At 41.7% G+C, this 14,733-nt stretch overlaps 1 protein-coding gene across 5 annotated transcripts in view; it reads left to right on the top strand.

The window, feature by feature from the left end:
* Positions 1–14,733, top strand: part of FAT3 (FAT atypical cadherin 3) — a 703,955-nt gene that overhangs the window by 599,778 nt on the left and 89,444 nt on the right. For all 5 annotated transcript variants that reach the window (XM_021926426.2, XM_021926429.2, XM_021926427.2 and 2 more), the window contains 3 exons: positions 2,816–6,889; positions 10,116–10,312; positions 11,317–11,470. In XM_021926426.2, coding sequence (XP_021782118.2) covers positions 2,816–6,889; positions 10,116–10,312; positions 11,317–11,470 — 4,425 coding nt within the window. The remainder of the gene's footprint in view (positions 1–2,815; positions 6,890–10,115; positions 10,313–11,316; positions 11,471–14,733) is intronic.

The raw sequence follows: 14,733 nt of genomic DNA, 5'->3' as shown, positions 1-14,733 counted from the left end.
CCTGTCTCCTGCCTGTCCTCTAAAGTGACTACGGAAGCTTTTTATTTTGGCCTGAAGGACTGAGGCAGAATTTGAGTGCAGAGCTTCAGGTCTTATATCTACTTTGAGTTTTGTGTTTGGTGTCAGTGGTGAGTCTGAGGCAGGATTGTACAAGAGAGACTGGGACTGAGTTGAGTTCTGGTGGGGGCATATGGATCCCAAGATGCATATGAACAGAGAGTTTAAAATATATTTTTAGATTTAACTCTCCTCTCAATCATTCAACAAATATTGAGCAACTTCTTTGTAGCAGATGCTGTGTTGTGTACTGGATAAGGAATGGTAAGAAAAGCACAGCTTTTATTCAATTGCCAAAAATCTACAGAGACCATAGATTCCAAAAAGCAAACAGAGGTCAGTTTTTCAGGATTCAAGTGTAGCAGGAAAGAATAAGCAGAAAGTGGAGTCCAAGAGAATGGGTCAATGTGTCAAAGAGGGAAAGAGGAGGAGGGCCCACTTTGGACCTGATGTATCAGCACACCATTCTGGAAGGGTGTCGCAAGCAGATCAGCAGCCATGGGATAGCAGGGTTATGAATTTCTACTTGAGGCCAAGCACAGTGGCTCATGCCGGTAATCCCAGCATTTTGGGAGGCCAAGGTGGGTGGATCACTCGAGGTCAGAAGTTTGAGACCAGCCTGGCCAACGTAGCGAAACCCCATCTCTACAAACACAAAAATTAGCCAGGTGTAGTGGTGCATGCCTGCAGTCCTAGCTACTGTGGAGGCTGAGGCAGGAGAATCACTTAAACCCAGGAGACAGAGGTTGCAATGAGCCAAGATTGCACCACTGCACTCCAACCTAGATGGCAGAATGAGACTCCATCTCAAAAAAAAAAAAACAAAAAACAACAAAAAAAACCATAAAATTATATTTGAGGTCAAAAGCTGGCTCCCCATCATCCCCACCGTAGCATGTCTTGCTGGGTATGAAGAAATCTGCCGGGTGTGGAGTAAGGGAGGACTTACCTAGAAACTCTGCAATGGGGCGCCATGATCAGTGAACACTGAGATCCCTGGCTCCAGTAGCATTCATCAGTCAAGGTTACATGTTGGTGCCATCACTGGAAGGTGACCATTGCTTAGTTGAGGTGATTTCCCCTACAAAGGTCTGTGAATCACCTGTTGGATTCACACTCAATTCTATGACACTTCATTGCAAGCTTGAAAGTTTACTTATAAGATCATTGAACTTTTTATTGTTGTCATCATAAAATGGCCATGTTTAGGTTGCAAAGTAATAAATCATGTTGACATCAATGACAACATTGTTTAATATTCACATTTGGGGGGCTGGAATCAAAATGACCTCTTTATTAGATATACTTTGTCTTTTAAAATAAGCAAGTATCTTCTTGAAATAGATGTTACATGAACATGACCATTTTGTGTTCAGACATGGAAAACTTTACATAATTAGCATGTAGGAAGAAGTATGTAGACACACCTTACAACTGCCCTGAAAATCCTGGTCCCTATTTTAATGATTCCAACATTTAAATTACATGCCTATCATACTACAATATTCAAAAAGAAAGAAAAGTCCAGATAGAGTTGAATAACCAAGATCTTTAACTTTTGATTGGAAAGAATCTCAGCACAGAAGTATGTGTGTTCTTTGAGAAGTATGAGAAAGCTTGATAAGAAAAGCAAAAACAACTTGATGAAGGATACAACTTCGCGCTACCCACCGCCTTTCAGCTCTGTCGCCACCTACCTTCTTTACATACTCCACATTGTGTCTTCCCCATTCTTTATTCCTCTGTTATTTCTCTCATTCTCAACAATCCCAGATTTCAAACCACCACAGGTTTCTGAAGCAGAACTCTTAAACTGCTACAGTGTCATGGCCATAGCCCTTCCCCTGCCAGCTATGTCAAAGTGGGGTGCCCAGGTTTCAGTTTCACAAGGATTATGTCTCAGGTTCTTGGTTGCAGTGCTGGTTCAGATTCTTAACAGTTTCTTGGTGCACTAGAAACATCTCAAATGCTTGGTGAATAGAATGGTTACAGATTGAGCAACTGCCCTGTGACTTGGTATGTTTACTTTTATGTCTAGGTGTGTGCATGTGTGCATTCAGAGGCATGGGAGAGGGGTAGAGCATGAGTGGAGAATAGAAGAGGAGTCACGAAAATTCCTCACACTTACAAGGCAAATGATGACCTGCCAAGAATTCTCCATGCCTGACTGAACAAACCCCTTCACCAAAGTAGTGTTTTGGATAAAGTCATTTTTGATAGGGTGAAATAATACCAATTCCATGTAGTGAAGTTTGCTTTTGGGATAATCTGAAAACAACTGACTACTTTATAATGCTCTGAAACTATTCCCACAACCCTCTTTTCTTTAAACCTAGAACAGAAAATATGACACTGCTGCCTAAACCAGTGGCATTCATATGTGGGCTTCCCAATCTATCTGTCTTCTCACAAGGCTGGAAATAAGGAAGTCCTGCACATTCTTAGCAGAAAAGATCTCTCCTTCAGGCTCTCTTATTTACCAACTTGAATGACACAAGACTGTGTTATTGTCATTGTTGTTTTTAACCTGGATCTAGAAGCTACTGATCTGAAATTTACCATATTACTGGGAAGCTCATTTTTGTTGCTTTTCAGTACCCCTGAAAGAGAGGCCTCTCATTTCAGAATGACACAAATGAGTACTATAATTGCTTTCTACTTGCCACATTGCAGTAAAGTACCTGTAGATAAAAAGCCAATCAAAAAGATTTCAGTGACCCAAATGTAACTCATTTCACCATTGATTTCTGTATTTTAGGGAACACTGGGAACACGTTTAAGATCGAACCGGTCCTAGGCATCATCACCATTTGCAAAGAACCAGACATGACGACGATGGGTCAGTTTGTCCTATCCATCAAAGTCACAGATCAGGGATCCCCGCCAATGTCTGCCACTGCAATTGTGCGCATTTCTGTCACCATGTCTGACAATTCTCACCCCAAGTTCATTCACAAAGACTACCAAGCAGAAGTAAATGAAAATGTTGACATTGGAACATCAGTCATTCTAATCTCTGCCATCAGTCAATCTACCCTCATTTATGAAGTCAAAGATGGAGACATTAATGGGATCTTTACCATAAATCCATATTCTGGAGTCATCACCACTCGGAAGGTCCTGGATTATGAGCGCACATCCTCTTATCAGCTCATCATTCAGGCCACCAATATGGCAGGAATGGCTTCCAATGCTACAGTCAATATTCAGATTGTTGATGAAAATGATAATGCCCCAGTTTTTCTCTTTTCTCAGTACTCAGGCAGCCTAAGTGAGGCTGCCCCAATTAACAGCATTGTCAGGAGCTTGGATAACAGCCCACTGGTGATTCGAGCCACAGATGCTGACAGCAACCGGAATGCTCTGCTTGTGTATCAGATTGTGGAGTCGACAGCCAAAAAGTTTTTCACGGTGGACTCCAGTACAGGTGCAATTAGAACAATTGCCAACCTGGACCATGAAACCATTGCCCATTTCCATTTTCATGTGCATGTGAGAGACAGTGGTAGCCCCCAACTGACTGCAGAGAGTCCCGTTGAAGTCAACATTGAGGTGACAGATGTGAATGATAACCCGCCTGTTTTTACTCAGGCTGTGTTTGAGACTGTCTTACTTCTACCTACGTATGTCGGAGTGGAGGTTCTGAAAGTTAGTGCCACAGATCCTGACTCTGAGGTACCCCCTGAACTGACATATAGCCTAATGGAAGGCAGCTTGGATCATTTTTTAATTGACTCAAACAGTGGAGTACTTACCATAAAAAACAACAACCTCTCCAAGGATCACTACATGCTGATAGTTAAGGTATCTGATGGAAAGTTCTACAGTACCTCCATGGTCACCATCATGGTTAAAGAAGCCATGGACAGTGGCCTCCACTTTACACAAAGCTTCTATTCCACCTCAATCTCAGAGAACAACACTAATATAACCAAAGTCGCTATTGTCAATGCAGTTGGAAACCGCCTTAATGAGCCCTTAAAATACAGCATCTTAAACCCAGGAAATAAGTTCAAGATAAAATCTACCTCAGGGGTCATTCAGACGACTGGAGTCCCCTTTGACCGTGAAGAACAAGAGTTATATGAGCTGGTGGTAGAAGCCAGCCGTGAGCTGGACCATCTGCGTGTGGCCAGAGTGGTGGTCAGGGTTAACATTGAAGACATAAATGACAATTCTCCAGTCTTTGTGGGCCTCCCATACTATGCTGCTGTTCAAGTGGATGCAGAACCTGGAACTCTGATTTATCAGGTGACAGCCATTGACAAAGATAAAGGTCCAAATGGAGAAGTGACGTATGTCCTACAGGACGACTATGGCCACTTTGAAATTAACCCTAATTCAGGGAATGTTATTTTAAAGGAAGCATTCAACTCTGACTTGTCCAACATTGAGTATGGAGTCACCATCCTGGCCAAGGATGGTGGAAAACCCTCTTTGTCTACGTCTGTGGAGCTTCCCATCACTATTGTCAACAAAGCAATGCCTGTGTTTGATAAACCCTTTTATACAGCATCTGTCAATGAAGACATCAGAATGAACACACCCATCCTAAGCATCAATGCCACCAGTCCAGAGGGCCAAGGCATCATATATATCATTATCGATGGGGACCCTTTTAAACAGTTTAACATTGACTTTGACACTGGGGTCCTGAAAGTTGTTAGCCCTTTGGATTATGAAGTTACATCTGCTTACAAGCTGACAATAAGAGCCAGCGATGCCCTCACTGGTGCTAGGGCTGAAGTCACTGTTGACTTGCTAGTTAATGATGTAAATGACAATCCCCCTATTTTTGATCAGCCCACATACAATACAACACTATCAGAAGCATCTCTTATTGGGACACCTGTTTTACAAGTTGTCTCTATTGATGCAGACTCAGAAAACAATAAAATGGTACATTATCACATTGTCCAGGATACCTACAATAGCACAGATTATTTTCACATAGATAGCTCAAGTGGCTTAATCCTGACAGCACGGATGCTGGACCATGAGTTAGTACAACACTGCACTTTGAAAGTCAGATCAACAGATAGTGGCTTCCCATCACTGAGCAGTGAGGTTCTGGTTCATATCTACATCTCTGATGTAAATGACAACCCTCCAGTTTTTAATCAGCTCATTTATGAGTCATATGTGAGTGAATTAGCCCCCCGGGGCCATTTTGTAACCTGTGTACAAGCCTCTGATGCAGACAGCTCTGATTTTGACCGGTTGGAATATAGCATTTTATCTGGGAATGACCGGACGAGCTTTCTGATGGACAGCAAGAGTGGAGTTATCACATTGTCCAACCACCGGAAGCAGCGGATGGAGCCTCTGTACAGTCTCAATGTGTCTGTCTCTGATGGGTTGTTCACCAGTACTGCACAGGTGCATATTAGGGTACTTGGGGCTAACTTGTACAGCCCTGCCTTTTCACAAAGCACATACGTAGCTGAGGTGAGAGAGAACGCGGCTGCAGGAACAAAGGTAATTCATGTTCGAGCCACAGATGGTGATCCAGGGACTTACGGGCAGATCAGCTATGCCATCATCAATGACTTTGCCAAGGATCGATTCCTCATAGACAGCAATGGGCAGGTCATCACCACAGAAAGGCTAGACCGGGAAAACCCTCTAGAAGGAGATGTTAGTATTTTTGTGAGGGCCCTTGATGGTGGAGGGAGAACAACTTTCTGCACTGTGAGAGTGATTGTTGTGGATGAAAATGACAATGCTCCCCAGTTCATGACAGTGGAATATAGAGCCAGTGTCAGGGCAGATGTTGGAAGGGGCCACTTGGTCACTCAAGTTCAAGCCATAGATCCCGATGATGGAGCAAATTCAAGGATTACTTATTCCCTCTATAGCGAGGCCTCTGTTTCAGTGGCTGACCTCCTGGAAATCGATCCTGACAATGGCTGGATGGTCACAAAGGGTAATTTTAACCAGCTGAAAAATACAGTGCTTTCGTTCTTTGTCAAAGCAGTAGATGGGGGCATCCCAGTAAAGCACTCTCTCATTCCTGTCTATATCCACGTCTTGCCCCCTGAAACATTCTTGCCATCATTCACCCAGTCTCAGTATTCCTTTACCATTGCAGAAGATACAGCCATTGGGAGTACAGTGGACACCCTGAGGATTTTGCCCAGTCAGAATGTCCGATTCAGCACAGTTAATGGGGAACGGCCAGAAAATAACAAAGGAGGCGTATTCGTCATAGAACAGGAAACAGGCACCATTAAACTTGACAAACGCCTTGACCATGAAACCAGCCCAGCTTTCCACTTTAAAGTAGCAGCCACTATACCCCTGGACAAAGTAGACATTGTGTTTACTGTGGATGTAGATATCAAGGTATTGGATTTAAATGACAACAAGCCAGTCTTTGAAACTTCAAGCTACGACACCATTATAATGGAAGGGATGCCTGTTGGCACCAAACTCACACAAGTGAGAGCTATTGATATGGACTGGGGCGCCAATGGACAAGTCACTTACTCCCTCCACTCGGATTCCCAGCCCGAAAAGGTAATGGAAGCATTCAATATTGACAGCAACACGGGCTGGATCAGTACCTTGAAGGACCTAGATCATGAGACAGACCCCACATTCACCTTCTCTGTGGTGGCCTCTGACCTTGGAGAGGCATTCTCTCTCTCCTCCACAGCCTTGGTATCTGTCAGAGTGACAGATATAAATGATAATGCACCAGTCTTTGCGCAGGAAGTGTACCGAGGGAATGTGAAGGAGAGCGACCCACCAGGCGAGGTGGTAGCCGTCCTCAGCACCTGGGACAGAGATACGTCCGACATTAATCGCCAAGTGAGCTACCATATTACAGGTGAGTAAACACCCCTAGTTTTCATTATGTGCTCTGCTTTATAAAGAAAGATGGAAGATGGCAGGGGGAAGAGTAAAGGGAGAAGGAAGATGGGATAAGGAGTCAAGTGTAATGAAGCCTCTCTGGAGCTGAGTAAAGGATCTCTGAGAAGACTGCGTTTTTTGCTTGTTGGCTGTTGCTAACTCAGCCTTAGTTTGGAGTTCACAGGTTTGTCGTAAACGTGTTACCCACATTGGTAACTAGTCTTTGTGTCACCTCTTCCTATTTAAAAAGGAGTCCAGCCAAATATCTCAGTTGAGGGAATGAAAATAACAACTTTCTGGTGGAGAGGTTCTGCTTTTAAGCATGTTCCTTTTTTCTACCTTTTGCAATACTGAGCAAAGCAAATAGCTTGATCACAGTAGGCTTCACATGCACACTTCTCCTGGCCATAGCAACACATGTGCACCCACGTACACACATTAGATGGCATGGTTTGATCCTTCCCTGAGAAATCCTATATTATAACTACAAATCAAGGGGTATTTCTTCTGACAACCAAATTTTTTTGGATTTCTTTTCTGTCTTTCAGACTAGCAAGTAGCAATTAAAGGGGAAAGCCAAGATAGACAAAGTCAGTCATTAAGAAGGCACAGAAAATGTCACTGTTGCCCTGAGAGGCTAAGGATTTCATCTCAGAGTAGTTTCCCAGGGGGCAGCTGACCTTTAGCTGAAAGAAGAGAGGGTTGGCAGTGTGGGAACATTCTTCCTAAAAACTATTTGGGGGGTGGGTTAAAGCTAATATTTTGATGTTGTCACATTCAAAGGCAGAACATAAACAAAGTGCCAAAAGATTGTAAAGAATCATCAATACTTGTAGTCAGGTGTCTTCCCTTTAGAAAAACTACATCATTCAGAGTGAAAAATGAATTAATTAGAATGCCCTTAGGACATAGAATCTGCTTAAGTATGTTAGTAGGAAAGTTAATTAATCACTGCAGAGTAAGATCCACAGTAGAGCAAACGTGTCAATGCTTGGGGTTGCCACACTTTTCAGCATGATTCTCTTCCTTTTTCTTTATGGGACAGTTCTCTTGGTGATGTCTTCCCCTTGAAACACTATGCATTTTATGATTTATCTGAGACTTTCTGTTCTCATTAAAATATGTATTTCTGCAGTTAAAACATGAAAGATAGTGAAGAAAGAGGTGAGTGAAGCATCACTTTAATTCATTTGCATTTATTTTCAGGAAAAAAAAAGCTGCTTAGGCATTCTGAAGGGTCCTTTTCTATTTGGAAAAACTGTAAAATACTCAGCCTTAATTATTTATAGATAGCCTCTGAATTGTCAATGGATGATTTAAAGGGACTATCCCATTGACTTTAGCAAAGTAATGAGTACAGAGTAGCTTAAAGCTACTGTTACTATTAGCAGCGCCAACCACCAACTGATTTTAATTAGATTTAACTTTTGCTCTTGATGTAACACAACTTGGCTGTGCTGCCTCCGATTAACAAAGGACCATTAATCATTTTATGTAACAAAAGAACAGTGTGGGCCTGCACTGAAAGCATTTAATAGAGAGGTTAAATTTGTGTGCGTTGAAATAATATTCAACTAAAGCATAATTGAATCCTGGCCAGTGGTGGAGGAAAGTGATATCCCAGGGAGGACCCTGAAGCTCCCTCGAGCAGGGTTGCTCAGCCACACTGCTATTGACATTTGGGGCCAGATAATTCTTTGCTGAGGGAGGCTGTCCTTTGCACTGTATGATGTTCGGCAGCATCCCTGGCCTCTACCCACTAAATGCCAGTAGCACATACCACCACCATCACTTCCCTCCCACCAAAGTGACAAGCGAAAATGTCTCCAGACGTTGACAAATATCCCCACAGAGGGGACGGGCACAGTCGTCCCCAGTTGAGAACCACTGCCCCAGAGGAATATACAGCTCTTGCCTTTTCTACACTGGCTGATTTGGTTTCATTGTATTCCACTGTGACTTGCCCCCACTCCCAGTGCTGAGGCCCTCAGACTAAGCAGCCCCTTGCCTTATAAGCAAGAATGTGGTCTGACACTCAGAATCCCACTCCGTCTCTTCAGTAGGACCCTGATATTTGCCCACTGCTTTGCAAAGATTCATTGTAAGTAGGGGATATGGCTCCACGTTTTCAACGAAGTAGTAGTCAGGATGCAGTATACTTTCCTTATTTGTTTATTTTCAGTCTTTCCCTCCAGAATGTGATCTCTGCCGTGACAGCAAATATTTTTGCTGGTTTTGTCCACTGACATAGCCCTGCTGCCTAGAACAATGCCTGGCCCAGAGTATATGATAAATACTTGAATGTCCAAATAAATGAAATAGTGATGATCAAACCTGACTCCTGACTTATTGCCAGCGGTCTTGCCCAGTCTTTCTCAGTGTCTGAAATGACATTTTTCCCCTCTTGCGGATTATGTCAAGGTTGTGATCTTCCTTCCTCCTCCTGTCTTGTTCCCCAAGCTGCTTTTGCCCCCATGTAGCTTAATGATGTGGAAAAGTCATATTGCTGGGACCGCTGTCAGTGCTTCAGCATCCTAAAAAGCTGTTCCACTTCATCTGTTTTCTTTTCTTCCATGTTCCCCAGCTTCACTCTGATACATTTGGTCTAATTGCAATGCTTATCTTTGAACTGCTTTTTAAATGACCCCTCGTTAGGGCTATTTAACACTAATGGGACTTCCTCTGTGGTGAAAACTTTTCTCCCTCAAACTCCAGTTCTTATGAGAAGAGCACAGCTGTATGATAAAGCCTTCATTAAAAGATTCCTTAATAGAACTAACTGCCTTTCTTGACTGCATAATCAACGGCTAATGAAATTGTCTTGGTAACAAGAGCTAGAGTGTATTACATCCTCTCTGGAGACTAAGTGGAAAGACAATTGTGTCAGCCTGAGAAGACGATTGATTGTTCACAGTTTGAATTTGATTGTTCTTAAGGGGAACTAAACAAGAGATCATCTCCAGCTTCTCTAAGTGGATTTTATTATCTTGGAAAGTTACTGTTTTGCTTTTCACAGAAGCCAAGCATGTAAATATCATCCTTTGTTGCCCCAGAATCAAAGGGAGTTTCAGTATCTTTTTAGTATCCTAAATGATACAGTTTGAGGAGTACCTGGATGACCCCACATGCACCTCTCAAGGTAGGTGTAGATTAAGACATTTCATTGCACATCTTCAAAAGCTCTTCTGTTTTTTTAACTGCAGGAGGAAACCCTCGAGGAAGGTTTGCTCTGGGCCTGGTGCAAAGTGAGTGGAAGGTCTATGTGAAGAGGCCTCTAGACAGAGAAGAACAGGACATTTACTTTCTCAATATCACTGCCACTGATGGGCTTTTTGTCACACAGGCCATGGTGGAAGTGAGCGTCAGTGATGTGAATGACAATAGCCCAGTGTGTGAGCAGGTGAGATTTGGGAATAGGGCTCTGCTTTTACTATGCTTCTCCAAAATCAAATCAAAGCCCATTTCACTTTGCTTCTTAAGGCCAGGAAAACTTCTGCTCTTATCTGCAATTGGGTATAAGAGGGTAGGAGGTGACGTTTAGGAAGAAATATTGAAAACATGAAAAGAGTATAGGTAGTAAGATCAGATACCTAATTTTGTACCCTGCCCCCACCAAAAAAAAAAAAAAGTCTTAAATAATTTTTTGAGTAAGTCATAAAGGACTTTAGTACTTATTCTATTTAAATCACTGATATCATAAAAGAGAAATGGACCACTCTACAGGATGTTAACTTGTTTATATAAGTTTACACATTTGGTTAGTGGTAATGTTGGTGCTAAACACTGGTCTCCAGGCTCCTTGTGAAGTGGCCTTTTTACTACTATATAAAACATAATGCCAATGGAAGATACAAGTACTAGATATTATGTTTTCTCATACCGAAATTAAATCACTATTTATTCTTTTCTATCATGTAGACTGAGAGACAATATTGGTGTCCTGTAGATTAGAAAAGTATTGCAAATAGATTTAGTCTCTCATACTAATGCCAAATGCTGGTAGTGGCTCTTTAAAGAGTTGAAGAGAATTCCTAGGACTCACTGGGGCTCAAGAGAAAAACAGACAACCATGGTCAATGTGTGGTGTGTGTTATGGTTCCACAAGAGTGGGGATGTTCTTCTGTTTCCTTTGCCATGGTACTCTTAGTGTCTAGAATGGTACCTAACGCATAGTAGATGCTCAATAAATATTTGTTAAATGAATAAGCACAGGAGTGGTAGAGTAGCAGATATATGATGTTTATATAATATAATATATTGTATTATGCTTCTGTAGTGCAGGAAAAAATAACAAAAGCTAAATTATATCAATGAATTTTTAAAGAAATCCTATATAATGCTAAATATGGCAATTGCCCCCACAAATACTAATGATTTTTATTACCTTTCTTCACCTCTGTCCAGGTTGCATATACAGCATTACTTCCTGAAGACATTGCATCAAATAAAATCATCCTGAAAGTCAGTGCAAAGGATGCTGATATTGGATCCAATGGAGATATACGATACTCACTCTATGGATCTGGAAACAGTGAATTTTTTCTAGATCCAGAAAGTGGTAAGCTGAAATTTATTCTCTGGGTAAATGTCATTGTTAATCCATGAGAGAAGTTAAACTTATGTGATCTCATCACTAGTAAATAGTTAGTAGTATACTTGCTCTTATAGGGATGGAGGGAAAATTTCCCTTCCATCCTTTCTGAATATTTGCTGAAATGAACTGACCACAGACAGACAGATTGACAGGAGAAAAGGCATATAGATTTACTTATGTGAACATGGGTACCACAGCCCCAAAAATAGGAGACTCAAAGAAGGGCCGGATGGTTAAGGCTAGGGGAGAGGGAAGTTGGGGAACTGTAGGCAATTTTAGAGGAGTAGTCAATGATTTTTAGGGAAAGTGAATAACCTGGAGGGCATCCATTATTTTGTAAATAATTCTCCTAGGAAACTCAATGGAACTGGAAATAGTTGGGAAGGTAAGGGATTGAACTGACTGTGAACAAAGGTTATCTAGTTATGCAGATAAAGTCTCCCAGTTAATCTCTTGGAGCTGACCTCAGAAGAAGAGATGGAAAATCTGTCTGGATGTGGTGATGACTTTTAGTCTCTTTTCTCTTCTCTAGTGGTCAATCTTTCCCAGTTGTTTGATGAGATTTCTATGCAGGGGGATCCTAAGACAAATGCATTTCTTTTGGAAAGAAGTTTTCTTAGATGAGGAAATTTCAAAGAGAGTCTTCACCTGCACTTGAGAGAGATGAGGGGAATAAGAGAAAGTTTGAAAGTTCTTGGTTCTAAGGCAGCTTTAAGGCCTTCCAAATTTTTTTTAATTGAAGGTGCTCAGTATGCCAAAGCGCAATACTTTGGGGTGTCATCCTCTGCACCCCAAGAATATGATGCTCAGTATCTTGGACTCTAAGAAATTATAGGAGCACATCCAAATATGGGTGTTCTGGACCACAGAAACTTTTTATTTCCTTTGTAAAACTTGCCCAGACTTTACCTACATTTATTAGCATCAAGTAAGGAGACATCTCTGTTTGCTTCTCTTGTTTCTCATATCTGTAAGTTTTAAGGTATATGCTCGTAACAGGTATAAATGAAGTTATATCATAAATGCAGGTTGCCATAAAAAGCAGACAGCAATTCATAGAAAGGAGAATTTTTCTCACTTTGAAATGTCTTTAGGGTCCCTTTCTGGTTCTTATTAACACAGTTGTCTAGTTTTTATCAAACTTGCTTGCCTAGTTTATCCAAACCTATGAGCCCTCAGATTTGCTTGGTTGTACATTCAGGTAAAATTGACAAGGTGCTAAAGGCAGATGCTTGCATTGAAGGCCAGAGCTAATGGAAAAGCCTTTTATATGGAGGCAAATTATTTTAGTTTTGTAGATTAGATGACCCATCCAATGACATTTTTAATTTAAGCATAAAGATTGGCTGGCTTGCATATTTTCAGTGTTGTGTTGATTCTAGTGAACAATAACTGACTATTGAGCCTCCAAAAAGGTAGTGACTCTTCCCTGCCCCACTCCCATAAGAAGTTGCATCCTACAAGGAAGCACTGACTTAGCTACATGGGAATATACTACTCAGCTATATGGGCCTGATGACTATCTATTCAATAGGTAACATTTATTGAGTAGCCAGTAGACATAAAAGCACTTTATGGGATATTTGTGGTAGACTCCAAGATAAACAAAATAAATCATGCCCAAGGGATATTGTAATCCAGTAGGGAAGACAGGCAAGTAAACTAATAATAATAATGTAAGGCACAATGAAATGAGTGTTCAGGAGAAACATAAGGGGAGCCATATCTGGGCACAGATGAAGATGTAACTAATATTCCGATAAGACAAGGAAACTGCTTAAAGGAAGAACTAGCATTTGAACTGAGTCAGAATTCTCAGTGGCTTAAGCAGGAAACTGCAAGTTGTAGGAACAGCATGACCAGAGAGCATAGCGCATCCAGGTAATGTCGTATACAAAAGTGGAGGGAAAACTACTTTAGGCCAGATTGTGGAGTGTCTTGAATGTTCCAATGAAATGCCCTGGATGCTTTTTTAGTAGGAGAGGGAAATGATCCAGCCTGTATCCAAGAACTGGCTGGCCATGACCGGGAAGCTAAAAGATGAACTCCCTTAATAAATATAGGTAGCTTCGGCCAGGCACAATGGCTCATGCCTGTAATCCCAGCACTTTGGGAGGCCGAGGCGGGTGGATCCTGAGGTCAGGAGATCAAGACCATTCTGGCTAACACAGTGAAACCCCGTCTCTACTAAAAATACAAAAAAAATTAGCTGGGCATGGTGGCAGCCACCTGTAGTCCTAGCTACTTGGGAGGCTGAGGCAGGAGCATGGTGTGAACCCGGGAGGCGGAGCTTGCAGTGAGCAGAGATGGTGCCACTGCACTCCAGCCTGGGCGACAGAGCAAGACTCAGTGTCAAAATAAATGAATAAATAAAATTAAATAAATAAATAAATAAATAAATATAGGGGGCTTCATCCAAATAATACCTACTCATTTTATTTAGGAGTGATAATATTTCATGAGTCATACTTTCCACCAAATAACATTTATTCAGGTTTGTCACTGTGCTTGTTGTCATCATCTTATGAAACTTGAACAACAAAAATATCTGCACACAAGCTGGTATCCAGCACCAATACAGCTATTCCAGTGGTTAAAATACAGACATAACATTGCTCCATGTGGGATGCTAAGGAGCTGCTTTTCCATGCTCCTCAAGTTTTCTCCCACTTGACTCCTCCCCAAGCAACGTCAGGCCCTTCCACAATCCAGCAAGTTAAGGGTTAACCCTTGCACAATCGGGGTCCTTCAAGACCCTGCTCCCCTAAAGCCAGCTTCTGTTTTCATTACCTGTTTTCCTGCAAATGATGGAGTAAAAAGTTGAGTATCTGGAGGCAAAGAGACTGCCCTTCTAGGTCTGTGGGTTGTTGACAATATTGACCATCAGAGAACTAGAGATACAAGTCCATTCTCTGTGTGTTTTCTGGACATATAGCAGAAATCCAGAGACTGATCTCCAGAGTAGATCTTGAGAGGTTTAAAGAGGTTTGAGGCTTCTCCATGTAGTCAAAAGAAAGAGCCCCTTATACCAGAGGTTTCGAAAGGGATTAATTTGAAAGTCACACAGCTGTTTTGTTTTTGCATCTAGAATCCCATACATTTTTCCATACACATAAATTGTTGGATTTGCTACATTTTAAGTGTGGGACACCTGGGCCAAATGACATTAGTCCTTCCTATGTTGAGAGTGTATATAATTGGTCCTCTGCTCTCCAAAGAAAGTTTTT

The sequence above is a fragment of the Papio anubis genome, chromosome 12 (assembly GCF_008728515.1).
Source record: "Papio anubis isolate 15944 chromosome 12, Panubis1.0, whole genome shotgun sequence".
In the NCBI taxonomy this organism is placed as follows: domain Eukaryota; kingdom Metazoa; phylum Chordata; class Mammalia; order Primates; family Cercopithecidae; genus Papio; species Papio anubis.
The sequence above is the reverse complement of the archived record's forward strand: the minus strand, read 5'-3'. Positions and strand labels throughout refer to the sequence as shown.